At 46.5% G+C, this 18,905-nt stretch overlaps 1 protein-coding gene across 1 annotated transcript in view; it reads right to left on the reverse strand.

Moving 5' to 3' along the window:
* PTPRT (protein tyrosine phosphatase, receptor type T) overlaps positions 1 to 18,905 on the reverse strand; it is a 762,820-nt gene that overhangs the window by 139,680 nt on the left and 604,235 nt on the right. The window contains exon 13 of the mRNA XM_012803799.1: positions 14,560 to 14,695. Within this exon, the coding sequence (XP_012659253.1) occupies positions 14,560 to 14,695 (136 nt within the window). The remainder of the gene's footprint in view (positions 1 to 14,559; positions 14,696 to 18,905) is intronic.

An 18,905-nucleotide genomic window follows, 5' to 3' on the forward strand; every position in this document is an offset into this window, starting at 1 on the left:
AGCCACTCCACCTCCAGCATCACCAGCCTCTTCCTTCTGCCTGGGCTCCTCCCCTTTAACGACACTTCTGCCCAGGGCTTTCTGGACCCCCATGTGGCCAGGGTCATGTTTCTCCTCAGTTTTAAAGCCCCATGTTTAAGGGGATCCTCTTCATGGCCCCCAGGCAGGCTGGCTTCCTCCCCAACCCCATCCCAGAACCTGCATAAGCAGCTGCTGATGGCCGAGTTCATCGCCCTCCAACTCCGTCCCCTGCAGCATCTGCTACAGCCAACCAAACAACCAACCCGTCCTCCTCTTGTACGGCGCTTGCCTCTCGGTGCTGAGTTTCCTCCTCCCCATCTGTCTGCTTTGGCAGGTTCTCCTCCTCTGAATCTCTAGCCCTGGTCAGTTCCTGGGTCTCAGCCAGCAGCTCTCTGTTCTTGTACTCTTTCTCCAGGCCTAATTTCATCCATCCCATACTCTCATCTGCCACCTTTCAGAGGAAGTTGGCAAACATCCACCTCCCACCCAAACTCTGCCTCCGCATTTCCAAGTTCTCACAGGATGCTTTGGCTTGGAAGCCTCACCAGCCTCCTCAGCCCAGTATATCCTGGGCATACTGACCATTGTTACTGCAAACCATTCCCCCCACCCCATCCAGACATCTCTATTTCCAAGATAATCCATTCTTCTTCCCATCTACTTCTGGGTGGCTTTGGAAGAAACACTTACCTTCTCTGAGCAATGTCTCTGCTATTCAACACAGATCATGGTACCTACTAGACTAGGCTATTGTGAGGACTTACTGTCGTCAGCCTGTACAAAGTATGTGGCGTGTGGTAGCACTAAGAGTTTCCCTTCTCCCCTCCAGTCCAGAGGATCAGACATACCTAATCTGTTCAGTGCATCATTCTTGGAGATATCTCATCCCTAACAAGTGCTCGGAGGAGGTTGGGGAGAGGAAGACAGTGCTTAAGAGAAAATCTAACCACCTCAGAAAGACTAGTCTATAGAAGTCAGAATATTACAGTGACCCACACTTGGTGCTTTAGGCTTGGTGAATATAAAATAGGATTATTATTAAGGAAACCCTGTGTCCCAACCAGACGCTTCAGTATCCCGCTGCTGGCATGAGTTTCATTCTCCAGGGTCATCACATAGAACTTCACGTCTGCACCAACTCAAAGGCCCTTGATTATCATTGCAGCTGGAGTGACAAGTATTTCCACATCTGTCCCCTACACTTCTGTGATGTCACTGCAGCACCCAGCAGAGTGCATGGCTAATGGATGGAGGGGTGAGGTACACAGAGGGGCTCCCAGGGGCCACCATTCCTGCCAGGACCCCTCTGGTTTCTGGATGGGGAAAGAAATTAAACTAACATTTCATGAGCGGCAACTTTGTACCAGGCACCTAAGGAAATCATCTCGTGTTTTCTCTATGAGTTGGGCACTGATACTCTCATTTTAGGGTTAAGAAGAAGGGGACTGAAAGAGTTTGGAAAATTTGCTCAAGGCTGATAACTGGTGAGGGACAGAGCCAGGACCTGGGTCCAGAGCTGCCAGACTTCCAAGCTCAGCCTCCCTCCACCACACCAGCGACACCCACACTGTTCACGCCTCCCTGCCTTCCCAGATGCTGTTGCCTCTGATCAGAAATTTTATTTTTCCAGTATTAGCTAAAAGCATTTCTAAATGCCCTGATAATTGTCTGTCGATAAATTAAACATTAGTCACTCAGCTAAGTGCTCCCACACCACAGTGTGTGTTGGCACCTCTTTGATGACACTTCAATTGTTTGATTGTATGCCTGTCTCTGAGATAGGTTTGAGCACTTTGAGGGTGGGGCCCAAAGTTCCAGTAATTTTTCCATCTATTGTCTGGAAAGCAATGTATGTGGTCAGTGCATGTTCGTGGAATGAATTAATAAATAAACAAATGATGTCAGTTCTCTGGTACTTTCGGCATTGGTGGTTATGGGGGTTCATTTGCTCCTACATATTGGTACTAATCCAATCCTACAGACCTTCAGACCCACAGACCCAATAGGGTCAGAATGAGGGGACAGCCTTCTGCTGGCCCTATCTTCATATATGAAGGCTTCAGCAGGTAATTGTTGATAGGCACGGCCTGTCTCATAAGGCTGGGTTTAGCAGGGCTGAGGAGAGACATGGAGTGTTGGGTAATGCACTTTACCAGGCTTGGGGCATCCTGAGCTTAATCCCACTCTTTTGTGAGTTGAATGTATGATGAGTTCATGTTCCCCTCTGGCCCTCAATTTCCCCAAATAGAAAATGCATATTCGGAACAGGGATGACTTCAGTAGTTCTCTGATTTTTTTTAATCACCAAAAATTACTGTATGGAGTTTTTCTTTTTTACCTTCATGTTTTAAGAATCTCTGTTTTACTAATTAAAAAATCACCTTTATTTAGCAAGTGCCAAAAAAAAAGAGAAAAAAAAGAGAGAGATAGGAAAACAGACATTTATAATTCCCGACAAAACGCACTGAGAATGTGAGATAACTAATGCTACACACCAAACGGATAATTCCAGCCCAAAGCAAAGACATGGGATGTTTCTGTCACCTGTGAGGTGGGTTCTAGATAAAGTCATGATACCCACAGACTTTCTGAAATAGCAGAAACAGCCAATGAATTCCTTTCTCACCTTTGAGCCCCTAGGGCTAGCTACTGTCTACAAGACACAAGCGAACTCAGAAACTGCTGAGATCTGTGATTCTGTCTTCTGTATGTAAGTCCTGTGGGAGGACTGTATCTCCCTCTTGTTGGAATTCAGGGATTCCTAACTAGAAAATGACATTCTTGAAGGTGAAAAAGCCCTTCATAGCTCAAAAAAAATGGGGGGGGGGAGCGCGGGAATCTAAGATGGCAGAAACATAATTGACTGGAACCATGACAGTGCATTTTCAAATGAAACACATCTATGTAAAATAAAATCTCTAGGGCGACAGACGACTTAGACAGAAGTGAATACAAGAAACCAACAGACACTTGGTCGGCACAGGAAATGCATGCTACAGGTTCCCTCATAGGGCACGAAGCAGAGTCAACACCGGCTCGATACTTACAAGTAATAGGAGTAGGAATAAGCATTTCTTCTATATATTGATGGGCAGTCAGATGAAGGAAATGTCCAAAAAGGGGGAAAAAGAAAAGACAAACAAACAAGAATTAGATTTTTGTGAAATCTTGATTCTTAGAAATGCATATATTATTTTAGCATCCCTAAGTTCAAGGAGATGCAAATCCCTCTACAAGCAAGTCTCAATGTCTTCCTTGAGAATTGGTATGTTCAGTGGGTGAAGAAGTGAGAGAAACCTCTCCTACACGTAGGGAAACTCATTATCTCACACAGAGGAAGACAAGTGTCACGTTGGCTGTTTTCATTGTTGGAAAGTTCCTCCTTGTGGTCAACCAAAACTAGCTTCCTTGTAATTATGGGTTTTTTTTTTTTTTTGGTCTGTGGCCTCCTAGGACCAGTCTACTTTTTTCCCACATGACAGTGTTCCCGTGATCTAAGCAACACCACTATAACGCCTTCTGTCTTCTCTATTTCAAATGAAATCACATCAGAATCTATTCTGTAGGGTCATGCTAAAAGCAAGGAATTCACATGGCAGGACTCGAGATGGCTCCCAATGACCCACACTTCCAGGTGCACGGGACATTGGGTAGAGCCTTCCCACACCAAATCAGGGCTAGCCCTGTGTGATTGATTGAAGGTAACAGGTGCTATGTTCTAGAACTTTCCAAGCCAGGCAAAAAAGAAGCCTTGCCGCTCTGTCTAGAACACTTTGTTGGAACCCTGAGTCTCCATGTAAGAAGTTCCTCTTTCCCAAGGCCACCATGCTATAGAGATCACATGGCATGTCCCTGAGACCACGTGAAGAGAAGGGGACATCCCGCCAGCCACCAGACATTCTAGCCCCAGCTACCCAACTCATCCCAGCTGAGACCCTTAACATCATGAACAGAAACAAGTCATTCCCTTTAAGCCCTGTCTAAAGTAAGACTTATGGGCAAAATAAATAATTGCTGTTGTTTAGCCCTTAGATTCTGGGAGGAGTTGGTTACACAGCAGTGGACAAACAGAACAAAATCCAACCTTATCACGTAAGAGCAATGTTCTGAGAGGGAGGAATATCAAACTTAGATATGAACGGACTCTGCCTTGAATAAACTCTCTGTGCCTTCATTTCTGCATCTGTTCTTCGGTGGGCTGAACTAGATCCTCAGTTTCCAAACTGTGTCCCCAGGACCCTGCAGGTCAGTAAGGCAACTGCTTTGGAATGAAGAAGGAGTGCTGTGCAGCTGGGGCCGCTGATCCCCCACCATCCGCCAAAGCCAGGCATCTCCATTTTTATCAATTTTATAAATTAGAGTTTCATTTAGATTTCACATGGTGAAGAATTCTACTCTCCAAAAGAGAGCTCTGCCTTTAATCTCTTTCTAAGGTCTCTACTAACTCTTGGCCTCTGAGCAAACCAAAAACTCAAATAAGTCCATGATATTCCCTTTGTTAGAATTTGGGTTGCAAGAAAATAAATAGGATTTTTTTTTAAATTTTACATCAAATTTAGTTACACTGACAATAAGTGATACATTTGTGGATTGAGAAAAATTGCTGGGTCATTCAGATCCCCAAATATCCATCTGATAAGAATGGTTTCCTTCTCTCTTGAACTATCCTGTTTTATAGAACCATGGTGGGGGGTACATTTTCAGAGGCCCCAGTTTCCCCCTCTCAAGAAGGAAGTAGCCAGAGTCCCCAGGCCAGGGCTATCTCGAGACCTTCTCTCCTCTGTTGGCAAAGTCCAACCCTACAGCCCGGGAAGAAAAGTGAATCTGAGAGATGAGAATTCAGTGGCAGGAAAGACCTGCACCATTTAGGAGGACAAGTTGGGGGGAAGGGGCCACAGTGATGCAAGATCTGGCCACGGAATAAACCATTCAGTATCCCAGACTAAAAGGACAGTGGCCCTCTCTGAGGGAAGAGAGGTAAGAATTGGAAACCATGATGAGTGGGGACCGAAGATCCCACAGTAAGTCACCAAATCCCTTTCACCAGCACTGTAAGGACATTGCTCCTCTGTGTCATTGCTGGCCCATTCAGTGCCTAGAGATGTGATTCCTCAGGACAGAAGGCCCAGAATCCATTTGAAGAGACTTATGGACACCTGTGTTCTTCAAGGTGTCAAGAAAACTAGGCTGAGAACCAAGAGGCCAGCACTCTAACCCCAGATATTTCACTTGCTCATTGTGGTACTTCAGGTGAGTGAATTTCTTCCTTTGGGCCTTGCTTCCTGATCCTGGCACCAAGGTAGAGGGTATAGATGGCTGACAGCTCAAACACCATCAGGGCAGGAAGTATGATAAGCCACAGCATCTCACTGATCAGTAACTGCATGGCCTTGAGAAAGTCAGCAAACAGCCCTGAGTCCCCACTTCTCCATCTCAAGTTTAGGGGCAATAATTACCTACTCCCAAGAATCGGTGTGGGGATCAACAGTAGATTGTATTCATCTACGTTATGTTAAAAATAGGTATGTTATATATTATAAAGTACTTTATGTACATCACATTCATCTAAATTAATATTAGATTATATTGATCGAAACACCTGAAATACAGCAGGGCTCAATAAAAAGGGTGGTTTGCGTCCCTACCTCGTGCCTTACTGTTTCTTGTGCTGGTCACCAGGAACAAAGTGTTCACGTCTTTAGGAATCATAAAGATAGGTACACAGCACCTATGTGCCAGGCCTGGTTCTCGGCTCTCCTCCTACAGTAATTGTTTATTCTTCACAATTGCCCTAAAAGATAGGTATTATTGTCACTTCCCTTTCACAGATGAAGAAACCGAGGCAAAGGAGGTGAAGCAACTTGCCTAAGATCACACAGCTAATAAGTGGGTTTGACAGCAGCAAGGCTCTAGAACACCGGCCTGCACTGCCTTCTAGGAAGGAGGAAGCAGGTGCACCTGAGTGATGCGGTGAGGCATGAGAGGACATGTACCTAATCTCTTTTAATTCCCTCCATGGCCTTGTGGAGCCGACATCATTATTCTCCTCTTAGTTGAGGAATCTGAGGTTCTAAGAAGTCGCTCCTCGCTAGGTCAAAGGTTTCATGTATCTTTGGACCCACTGTGCAGCCTCCATCCTGAGCCACATGACCTCACTGGTAGCTACCACCTGCTCCTGGGGGCAGTCTACACTCAGCATTCTGGACTCTCTAGTTTTTCTGCTCTCACCCTGCAGCAATCACTTCTCCTGAGCCACGTCCTCAAGACAGCCTGCAGCCTTCTTTGCCTTCACACCACACACCACCTCTTTCAAGTAGCTTCTCTGAGTTATCCAAGATGTCACCAAAAGCCAGTGCCTTCCCTGGCAGCTGCAGAATAATGACGACTGACCAACTCCAGTTAATTATCCTTTCCTGATTAAATTGTAAAGTCTTCCAGGGCAAGTGTCACAGATCTTTACCCCATGACCAAAACAGGTTCTCTTTGAGTTTTTTCTGAGCCTTGAAGAAGATTTACTGAAGGTCCAAATCTACAAGGGTAGAGTGATATTGTAAGGAACAGATTGCCTGAAACCAAAAGTCCTGAGCAGGGAGACAGTTGTGCTTAGAAAAAAAAAGAAAAGAAAATAACCTCAAACTTCATAAATCACATACTGCAGAACCTTCTTTTCAGTTGGCTGGTAAGATTGGCTCCAGATTCAGTTTTCCTTTGTTCCATCCTATTTAAATAAGACTAAGTTGAACAGGTAGTAGTTGTCTAGCTAACTACCCATGAGACCACTGACCCCTCCATCTATCTCATGAACTCACTCCCTCACCCAGCCAGCCAGCCACTTAACAAGCCATCTGTGCACCTATATCTATCTAGCCCATAAACCCACTCTCTCATCCATCCATCCATTTATCCATCTCTCCATTCTCCATCTTTAATTTAGCCAAAATTTATCAAAATCCTACTCTATACTTTTCACTCTCAACTAGAGATATAAAAAAAATAAGATCTTGATCCCATCTATCTGGTAAAAGGGCCGGGCAAGAAAAGTATAAGACAGGCGATAATAATAGCTACCACTTAAACAGTGAGAGATCACTTATGTCCCAGGTACTATCAAAGTACATTATGTGGGCTATTTTATTTAATTCTCATGATGACCCTATAAGATGATATTACCTTCATTTTACAGATGAGAAATGTGAAGCTCAGAGAGGTTAAGCAACTTTCCCAAGACCACACAGCTATTAAGTGGCATGGCTGGGATGAGAATCCAGGCTGTCTAACTTAGCCTGTGTTAATAACCAGTACACTATATTGTCTTATGGAATGATAAATGATGTTATGTAGTAACACAGGGAACCATGGGGGTCACAGCTGGGACAGAAGTGGGGAGGCAAAGCAGGCAAGATGGCCCAGAACCCTTTATGCTTGACTTGCAAAGTCAAAGTGAAGCCCGACGGAGGAGGGGGAGGTAATTTTAGACAGGTGTAACTGTGTGTGGCCTGAGCAAGTGGGTTAGCAAGGCAGAAATGTGAAATGCTCAAAGTGCTTTGGGAACTTAAGGAGCTTGGTCTCAGTCCTACAGGCCATAGGGAAAACCCAAGAAGGCACGTAGCCAAATGTGTGTTCTAAATGGGCAATTCTGGCAGGCAGGTGAGGAGAGAGTCGGGGGGAGGGGGAGTGGGGGCCAGGAGTCCATTCGCCCCAGGGCTAAGACAAGCAATGTTGGGGGCCCCCTCTTCACAGTGGTGGTGGGGATGGAGAAGCGTTGCATGTGGAAGGTGGTTAAGAGATAAAATCAACAGGAGATTGAAGGTGGGCCCGTTGAAGAGGACGCCCAAGTTTCTGGTGTTGGCGGCTGCCCACGTGAGTGCACACAGGAGAAAGAGTCGCTTTTCAGGCTGTGATCCCGTGAAATGTAGAATGGGGTGGACAAAAGATGACGGGCCTTTATCCCACCTCAAGAAATCACTCACAATTAGGCCACACAATTTAGCATCTTGGCAGGTCCTTTTTAATATTTGATCCGGGTTCCATGGTGTTTCAGAGTGTGGACTCCACCACCAGATTCCCACGTATGGAGACCCAGCTCTGCTGCTTATCATCTTAGGCTATTTCCTTCAACTCCGTGTGTTTGTGATCTGTAGCATAATCTTGTAACAAGCCCTGCTTCTTCCTGCTCATCTGGTAGTCGGCTTTTCCAATTGCCTCACTGTTTTGTTTTTCTTCCTTCCTGGCTAGACAAGGGGTTCTATAAAGGCCCAGGCCACAGCACGTCTTCCATACGCTGCCCCCCAGCCCTGCTGCCTCACCACCACCAGACTTGGTGCACCGTCGATGCTCCAGGTTGATGTCCGGGCCTGTGCTCTGAATGAAGCTCTCTTGTACAACAGATAGGGTGTTGATCCTGGAACCATCTGCTCTGATTTCACTGGGTTCTCCCATTCAACACGCTTGCAGGGAATTCCCAGGATTTGCAAGGCACATTTGTGATAAGGATGAATCAGAATAGACAGCTGATGGTCCAGCGGAGGACACAGGATGTGAATACAAATGACAAAGATCAGGCAGAACACACCATGGATCCTCGCGGAGGGGATCCAGATGGTGCAGAGGCTGGGTCTGACCTGGAGGTCAGGAAGGGTTCGTGGAGAAGATGGCTTTTGAATCGAACCTTCAACATGAATAGTCTCTGGTCACATGGAGCTCAGGAACACAGGCATCGGATGAAGAGAAACTATAAAAGTTGGGGTGAGACGTTAGGAGATCTGCCAGGATCCCTGAGGACAGAGGGACAACCCAGCTTGACAGAGGCCCCCAGATGACTCAGACATGTGTTTCTTCCTTCACTTCCACCCCCTGCTGAGCCATTGTGATAGGGGAGGAAGGGACACAGAAGGATTTTAGACAGCAGGTTCGGGAGTACAAGTTTCATTTTTGAAACCTTATTCTGGCTACAGTGTGGAAGGTGGGTTGCAGAGGTGGGGTGAAGTCAAGAAGCCCTGTGAGGAAACTCGTGCAAGAGGTACAGAGGCCTGCCCCCAAGGAAGAGGAGTAGAGTGAGAGGGGATGCGACCAAGAGAATGTAAAGATGTAGGTTAGAGGAGCTTGGGATGCTGGAATCCCACCTGTCTGGCTGCCGGGATGGGAGGTAGTATACTGCTTGTCCGTGAGATGGGGACAAAAGATTGGAAACAGGTCGGAGAGCAGGTAACGATATTGACCTCATCTATGAAACACCTGAGGGGTTTTCCAGGTAGACGTCCTGGGCAGATGACACAGGGCAGTGGAGCTGTGGTGAGAAAAGACTAAAGGCCTGTCCCTCACGGCCATTTCCATCTTCAGGAAACCGCAAACACTGGGTGGTGAGACCAAAATGAAGATGTGTGCAAATTGCACCGTGGCTGTGTGCAGAGGAATGCCACGGGGCCCCGGGGCACCTGCTGGGAAGGCTTCATAGAGGGGTAACACTCAACCTGGGAGTCCAGCTTGGAATGTTTTGAGGCTGAGGATTGCAGAGTGATGGGAACGTTGCGGGTGAAGGGAAATGTCAGGACATTTCCTTAAGAGAAACAGCGTGTGTGAAAGGGAGAGTGTAGTGAAATCCAAGCAACAAGCCCAGAGAGGAAATGCAGTACCCGAGTTTGGGTCACCTGCTTCCTAGTCCAGGATTTGCTTATTTCCTACCGGTCTCTACAGACCGACAGAGGAGAAGTTACCAGCAGGGGCTCTGGAGTCACAGAATCTGGGTTTGCATTTTAACTCTGCCCAAGACCTTGGCCAACTCACGTAACTTTTTAAACTTCATTTTCCTCTTCTCCGACCTACCCTACCATGATTCTTAGGAGGATTAAATGAATATGGCAGCAGTTTAAATGGAAAATGAACAAATGAGATCACTGTGTAGGTATTTAATGCAACATTGCTGTTAATATTAGCGAGGCGTTGGAAGCCGGCTCGGTACAGCTGCTGGTCACGCGAGGTGAATGTCCCTATAGATACCGTGCATTGTAATTCCTTAGGCAGGTACAGGGAACAGAACTTATTCCAATCGTAGCTCATCTGATCTTCAGAATGGCACTTTAAAAGTGGCTACATCTTAGAGATAGGAAAGCAGAGGCTGAGATGTGTCAAATTACTTCTCTAAGGTTAAATAGGACAGTGACGATTTGGATCCAGTTTTCTCGATTCCCAGCCCACAGCTATAATTTGTCTGCATTTCCTCGGCTGAGAGTGACTGGAGGACAGATACGAACCAGAGGATCAATGCACAGCCAGAGATGTATATATATCTTAGAGTAGACACCCATCTCCCAAACGCAAGACACCCCACTTACATCCTTGGAAAATTGCCATCTAGACAGACTAGGCGTGGTTCATAGAACATTCAAGTTGGATCAGGTGGAGTTGGGTGGGGGGAGGAAGGGAGGAGATAGCTATTTCTAGTGGCGAGAATCACGCATGGTACTGACTTTGAAAATATTTCTCTGCAGGTTGCCTAGTTCTCATTTGAGAAGAAGGGATAGAGAGGCCAATGTAGGACCCAGACATTGTAGGTCCTGGGGTGCAGCTCTGCCAACCTGTGTAACATAGCTCTGCGGCTGCCTTGTGCAAAAGTGCATGGCTGTGCCTAAATCTTTGGGGGAGCATGCTCAGCTCCCAGGAAGTGTGTCCTAAGGCATAAAATTGAACTATATGCCACATGTAGGCATATGCATATATCTCCACATACCACCAACACCTTCAACCATTAGGACGTACTGGTTTAGGCTCTGAGACTTAAGCTTTCCTCCTTAATTTTCACTGAAGGTGCACAACTGAGGAACCAGAGAGGCTGTCTTGCAATTCGATTGCCCCTTTTCTGGGGGGAGGGATGACCAACTATTCTAAGGGAGGAGGCAAGGGATGACGATGACCAGGACTGCTGTGCTTCAGTCAGTGACAGGGGTCCCTCCTCTACCTCAGGAGTCGACACAGTGCTCATAAAAGGGAGGTATGTTTTATGACATAATGGCACGTGATATCCATTCTAGAACATTCTGAGGTCTAGCTGTGAACACTAGATCCAGGGCAAAAAGACAGAGTCATTGTCTAAGCAAGGATATTTGATAGTGAATGAGGCTAAAAGCACCTGGTAACTAACTCCGTCAGTGGGGGCTCCTTCTTCTTGTCCCTTCCTACAATGCTCACGTCATCCTGTGTATCTTTATGTAGCCTGGTTCTGTATGGTTCCATGTTCAAAGATGCCCAGTCTAACCAGCCAAGAGGAATACAAAAGAATCTTAACTTTTCCTTGCATCACTTCCAAACTATATGAGAATCCCAAATGAATCACCCCCTAACATCCCATATCTCTTCCTGCCTCTCATTTTTCAAGGACCCCCCCCCCCCGCCCCCATTACAAAGCAAAACCAAGCAGCAGCAACAAACATCTCTCAGGCCTTATTGATATTTTTCTCTCTTCCTGTCTCTTTTTTCTCTCTTCCCCTTTCTCTTTCTTCCTCCCCCCCTCCAGTTCTTTGAATGTAAGTTAACTTAGCGTCTTCCTTAAGCCCCCTCCCCTCACCCTTGTCTCTCAAGCCCATTCTCTTCCTTCTTTCTAGTTCTATGTCACAGAATAAACCCTTGAGAGGAAGGGACTCTCTTTTCAGAGTGGCAAGGAAGCCCCCAGGCCAATGATGGTGAATCCTTTGAGTGAGAAACTGGAGATCTCTTCTAATGTTTACTGGAAGCCTTTGTGGCTGTAGCTTTAGGGAGTCTTTGAGTCCACTGAATCAATTAGGAGGAGAATAAAAATTGAAAGCAACTGTGCCCTGCATGAGGAGGGCATGGAGAAGACCCAGGCAAGCTCGGGCTGGGGGGTGGCAGGTGTTTGACGTCTGAGAACTCGAGCGTCCAGAACTGTAGGCGATAATGGGGCACTGCTGACACTAAGATCTGAGCTGTGATGATTAGGCTATTACTTGGGAGTTTATTTACTTTAGTACTTCTTCCTGTTAAGTAGACACAGACAGCACTCTGGCCAGGAGGAAGTTAGCAATAGACTCTATTGATCAATAACGTTTACCCATATTTCTATATGGGGTTGGGATCTTCAGAGGTGAAGGGTTTTACCACCTCTTTTGCTGTCCTTTGACACAGGAAGACATTGTAGATTAGTGGAAAGGGTGCAGGCTTATGTTGAATCCTGTGGTTCTCAACCTTCCTAATGCTGCAGCCCTTTAATACAAGTCCTGTGGGTCGTGACCCACAGGTTGAGAACTGCTGGTTTAATTCTTTTGCTCCCCACCTTTCCCTTTCCTCTCCACCCTTCTATACATTATTTATATCAACTAAGTCAGTAATCTGTCCTATTTTCTCCAGCAGATACTGTCTGGGTACATGCTGATTGGCATCCTCCTCCCAACACCACAGTAACGCCTGAGTTCTCCCTCTGTGGTGGTCAGACGATGCTGCCTGTGGCTCGGGTCTGATGGACCGTTCTGATAGACTGGAGAGATGATGAAGATCCTCAGAGCAGGTTAAAATGACACAAAGGACTCACTTCACAGTTGCTCCCACCCTGGAAACACAAAGCCCTTTCCTCCCTCCCCCAAAGTCACACATTTCAGAAATAGCTGCCGAGAGAGAAGTGAAATTTCTTCCCAGGCTCACAGACGATGGTGACGTGGGTTAAGCCAGGCTTTAGAAAGAGCAAAATTGGAAGCGTATATCTGACTTACAAATCAGTGGCAAAGAATGAGAAAATTTCACGTCTATCAAAGAGATATTCAATTCCATTAAGTTGGATACTTTTTTCCCAGGTAGACAATCCCAAACACACCTCTGCCTCTAACGCTTTGAAAGTAACACGTCAACGACCTTCCACGTGCAAGGTGCTTACCAGACCTGGAGAGATCTGCCTCATGAGCTAGGAGGTGCCTAGTCACTGAGGCATATAATATGCCACGTTTTGTTGATGATGACAGTGATATGACAACACTGGGCTGTCCTTAATCCTTTGAGGACTCTTCACCCCCCCATATTAATACAGCACCTTCTCTTCTCCCTGGGTCTCTCCAACCAGAAAAGCAACAGCTGCACAAAAACCTTAACGCTTAGGCCATTCTGCTGGGAGTAGAGGCAAGCCGTGATCCTGTTAGACCAAAGATGTCGAGAAAGGATGTCTGCCCACAAGCTGCCCTGGCTGGAGGGAGGACAGGCTCCAAACAGATTTAAAACAGACTAGTGAGAGAAAGACAGAGGGACTTTGTGGTGCCTACATGGCTAAGAGAAGGCCGACTGCCTGTGTAGGAAGAACCCCCATATCTCTGAATCCTTGGTGACTGGAAATGGGGACAGTGCTTTTTTAAAATTTTATTTTCTGCATTTATATTCATGTGGCTTCTAAGGCGGAAGCTGCAACTAGTCTTGGGGGAATTCTGTCCCTTTGTTCTGGGCAGGGGAGCAAGTTTCATGTGCATTTTTTTTCTTCTTCAGATGGAAGCAAGTCCCTGGCCCTAGTTCTTGGGGTTACCCTGAACTCTGTGCATAACCAAACCCAGAGCTTCAGGCTGAGATATTAGTTTGGTTAGTAGGGTAGGGGGTCCCTTTCACTGGGGGTAGAGTACATTATAGCACATATTATAATATGGGTAAATGCTTTGTTTGCTCTGGATGGGGGAGTGGGGAGGAAGAGTCAAGGTTGGGGCCCTGGTATTGGGATCAGGAAGACGCACAGGTAGGAAGTTGGCCTGGTAACACGGTGGCAGACAGGGTCTAAGGAGAGGCAGTCAGTAGGACTCCCCTTTAGAGGAATAACCAGTGTCCCTGAAGGTCTTTGTGTTTCCTTTCACACTCCGTAGTTCCCGTGTGCTGTCCTTAAGCCTGTGAACATCTCATAAGCAGAAGAGCTGGTGTAGTAAGTGCCAGTGTAGGAGTCTGTACCCTTCCTTTCATGAGCAACCTAACTGGCAACCCCCCCACATGTTAGTTGGCCAGAGGTAGCCAGGTGACAAGCAGCAATGACCCAGCTGGGAAGATTTTGTAGGGCATGGAGTCAGAAGGAGCCTGGAGCAGGACAGTCCCTGGGGACCCTTAAACCATTATGGGCTTTTTCTCTCATGCAGTGAGCAGCTTGGGAGGCTGTTACTTGGCCGATGGAAATCAGGGCTGAATGGAGGTGAAAAGAACAAAGCACTCCCTCCCTGCAACTGGGCTCTCCACGTCCCTGGGGCTCCCCGGCCATCTTGATGATGGGACTGACCACAGCAGAAGACTCACTTCATGATACACAGAATCCATTGCCCATCAAGGTGGCCCAGCTGGAGAGATCACTGGCCCTTTAGAAACCGGCCATCTCAGGGCCACTTGATGACCAGGCAGCACACATCCTTCAGATACCAACATGATAAGCTACAGTATTTTCAAGCATTTCAGGAACACAGCAACCAAATCAGAAGGTCCTGGCAGGACAGTGATCCACAGAGTAACAACATGGCCACAAGGCAGTGTTAGGGCCCCCCCGGGGTCAGCAGAGTCTTTGGGGCAGCGGCAGAGACTCACCTCCTTTTGATGGTGAGCATCACGCCCAGGAGAATGATGATGAACATGAGGAGGCCCGCGATCACGCCAGCCATCTTCACGGTGTTGTCCACCTGCTTCTCTGGCTCCACGGTGTTAGAATTCTGGGTGGAGGCACCTTGGGGGGGAACAGAGAAAGGGAGAAATGTTGAAAAGGGTCACGCATGTGACGAGCCAAGAAACATAATGACTACGGCTCCCTCTTAGTGAGGGCTAGCTATGAGCCAGGCACTGTGCTAAGAGCATTATATGAACCGTTTCCATTTAATACCTTTTGAGGATTAATCCTTTTGAGGTTGAGATTGTCATTAGATCCTTTTGCAGATGAAGAAACCGACATGCAGAGAAATTAAATAAGTTGCCCAAGGTCTTACCCTCGGAGCATCATTTCCCACCAGTGAGATCAAATGGAGAATTTTTTTTATCTCTTATTGCTTCATCTGTAGGATTATACCATTTGAACTACAGTTCAATTTGGGGGTTCACGGAATTATTCCCCAACCCTGTTTTATTCTTTCAGGTAAACAGTGGAAATAGTAGCCTCATGTTAAGGCAATACAATTAAAATCACTGCATTTTTAAAGTTAAAAATGTTTTTGTTTTATTCCTTACCTAAAAAAAATGGCGGGGTAAAAACTTAGTGTATTAAAGGAAATTGGGTTCCAAAAATGCTTAAATTTGATTAATGCCATTTTTACGTATAAGTCTAATGTAACAGGTTCTAGCAGGTGCTAATTCCCTGACACAGTCCTCAGGAGAGGAAGTCGGGGGACTGGCCACTGACTGTATCTTCAGCCTATGCTGAGTTCATGGTTGTAACTTGGTCAATCCTTGAAACATTTCCAAAGGTCGCAACTGACTGTCCCATTTTAAGGATGAGGAAACCAAGGGAACATGCTAAAAGTCACATCACTGATCAAGGTCAGTTTCTACAGGTTTTCTGCTTTCAAGTTTAGACCTCAGTGTTCAGAAACCTTGAATTCGACTCTCAATTACCGAGTTGCTCAGGTCCACTATCCCTAAAACAACATTTTTTGTGTATGCCACAGCAAAAAAGAGCAGCCAACCAATGCCAGCGCCCAGCCTCCTCATGCTGTGTACCAGGGATCAGAGGCAACTTCTGACTTCAAACACTCTGGAGCAGGCGTCCTCAAACTCCGGCCCACGGGCCACATGCAGCCCGCCTAGGACATTTATCTGGCCCGCTGGGTGTTTTTGCTGCCGCTGCCTGTCCTGCTTAGCAGCCCACTTGTCCCAGGGCCCACAGTCCAGCCCTCCAACGGTCTGAGGGACAGTGAACTGGCCCCGTTTAAAAAGTTTGAGGACCCCTGCTCAAGAGTGGTCTACAGGTTATCAGCATGCCAACAGAATTGCCTTCTGCTTCCCTTCATATCCCACTCCCCACTGTGCCACATTTGGGCAAGGCAGCTGAATGCTCTCATTCCTGCTATTCTGCCACATCCACCTCAGCTCCCTTGTCATCGGGACAGTACACTGTCTCTGTCCTGTGCCCCTGGGAGAGGCTCTCTTTCTCTCTTCTTCTCTAAATTCCGTTAACACTTCATAACATTTCGCACATACCTCCCAATATCTCTTACACCAATGTACCAATATTAGTAGTTATCTATCTCCACATCTGTCTCCTCCTGTGGTCTGCAAGCTTTCCAGGGGCGAGAGATTGTGCCTCATTTATCTTTGTTTTCCCACGTTAGCCCAGAGTCTGGCTGGTAATAAGGGCTCCCTAAATGTTCGTGGTTGTTCCGTGTCTAGCTAAAGGGATGATGTCTCTGCCCACACACATTTGTTCTCATGGAATTAAATTGAGTTTTCTCTCTTTCTCTTTTTTCTGGAAGTCATATGTCTACAGAACTCAGCTGAGTCTTGAGTTTAAGGGATACTGCTGCCCACAAGCTACTGTTCTGATTCCCCAACCTCATTGATGGTTTAGAACAGCCCTCTAGCACACTGATGTGTTCCTTTGTTTTGGCTTAAGAGTAGCAAGTGTTTTCTCTCTCAGAGGACTTTTCCAAGCTGTAGTGACTTAGGCAAGTTGGGGCTTGCTTAGCCATGTCTCCCCAGTGAGAATAGTGAGTCTTACAGAACAGGGGTGCATTCTATTCATCTACCTAATGCCAGCGTCTAGCACAGACCTTCCTCCTAAGAATCATCACTCAACAGACGGTCATGATTTTGATATAAAGGTGAGTGAAGCACACTTGTCCGCTTCATTGATTCATTCAATCATTCATTATTTTGCTATCGAGCACCCAGGTGCTATGTGCCAAACCAAGCTGTCTGTAGGATCTGAGATTCTTCTCCTGGTAGGACTTATAGATGAAGGATTTTACTTATTCTTTTCACAAGCTAAAGGAAAGATCAACTCATCAAATTCCAAGGCTGCCTAGTAGATTCTGCCAATGTATAGCCAAGAGAATTCCTGGGGGAACAGCCACCCACCTCTCCAGCAGGGCTGATTTGATGTTCTGAAGTGGGGGCTGGTTCTGAATAGACCCTATTTAGCCCCCATGTCCTGGTTTGGAGACAATGTACCAAGCATAAAGGAAGCAGAGCACTTCAGATCACAATTTTGTCTATACTGACAGTCTTTTTATGAAGATTTGGAGAAGGGCTGGCTCTGGAGCACTCACTCATTGGCACAGTTAAATTTCACTTAGCACCTGCTATGGAGTCCAAGTCTAGAGACTTGGCACACAAAGGCAAAGGGTCCCCAGAGAAGATCTTATTACTGTAGGAACTCTGTGATCAGCTTGGTCTAAGGAAACTCACATTTCATTCCTTCAATAAAGGTTCACAAGCATCCACTTATGCTAATGCCAGGCATTTGGTGATACAGTGGTGAGCAAAATGGCACAGCTCACGCCCTCAAAGAGTCTACAATTAGCAGAGGGGCATACAGTTAAGAAACCAAGAATCAGTAATAGAGAATTTTCAGCACAGTGAAGGATTTGAGCAGAGAGACACGTGACATTTGCAAAGGGTGTAAAAAGAAAATGAGTCATTGCTGGGAGGAAGTGGTCAGTAGGGTGGACTCCAAGGGAAGACAGGTTAAAAGCAGGCAGAGGGAGCAGGGGAGGAGTATGTACGGGCAGCAGCAGAAGCAGCCTTGTCTAAAGCTGTGCAATGGGGCAGGCACCTGGTGCACTCAAGAAATGAAAGAGGGAAGCTGGAGATGGCACAGGAACCCATCCACACGGAACATTACGGGCCACAATAAACACAGGAGGCCCCAGGCTCCATTCATGGAGCAATAATCCGATCAGATTTGTGTTTCCCACAGATGACTCCAGCTTCAGTGTGGATCCACAGTGGCCTGGGCAGACGAGTGCCGAGACCATCGCAGGAATCCAGGTGGGAGGCGACAGTCGCTTAGACTCAGGTGATAAAGTGATGGTAGAGAGATGTGAAAAAAGCGATAATTACTTAAAAGAAATACCGCTAAAAAATTTCTTTCTGGTGGATTGGCTATGGGGGAAAAAAGAGAAAGAATGATGATCACAAGTCTCTGGTTTGTCTGACAAGGTGGATGACAGTGATGTTTATGGATTCCACAAACTATGGGAAAGAATAGCTGTAAGGGGGACGTGTGTGTATTTGGGGCAATTTGGGCTGAGAGATACTCCAGAAAAGCAGGAAGTTAAAAATGTAGATCTGGAGCCCTGGAAAAATATCTGAGCTGAAGGTAAAAGTGAGTGAAATCATACGTGCACATAGATGGTATTTGAAGCATGGGGGTTGATAAAGTCACCTGGGAGAGAATAAAGAATGATGGCAGAATAAAGGGCCTGGGAGTTCAGGCCACTCTTTCCCCCAAAGTGAACAGTGGCTTAGAATCCAGACTCATCCCAGGTCCAGACCAGAATCCTCACCCAGCTTGTAAGGTGCTACCTGTCTACTCCTACATATGGAAGCTGGTGCCCAAGGCATGGCTCTTGGTTTCTTAAAATATACTCCCTCCTTCAATATTAGCTCTTTACATAGGGTCCAGTTGCTATCTTTTGCCTCTCTACTGCCTCTTCCCTGGTAACAAACAACCATCCTCACCAATTTTCTACAATGAAGGGGAAAGCAGAGCTTCAGACTTGAGGGTCTGAAGTATTTGCTGAGTTGGCAGAGGACGATAAACCTGCACAGGAGACAGGACTGGCCAGACAGGTAAGATGTGAACCTGGGAGACGGCCACATCCTAGAGCCAAGAGGGAGAGATCCATTGTGTCAAATGCTGCTCCCAGGGTAGATGCAAGCTCCATTGCCAAAGGAAAGTGAAGATCTTGGATGAGTATTAGAAGATCTACCCCCCCCCCCTAAAA

Source organism: Otolemur garnettii, unplaced genomic scaffold (assembly GCF_000181295.1).
Source record: "Otolemur garnettii isolate 467f Iridium unplaced genomic scaffold, OtoGar3 scaffold00023, whole genome shotgun sequence".
NCBI lineage: Eukaryota > Metazoa > Chordata > Mammalia > Primates > Galagidae > Otolemur > Otolemur garnettii.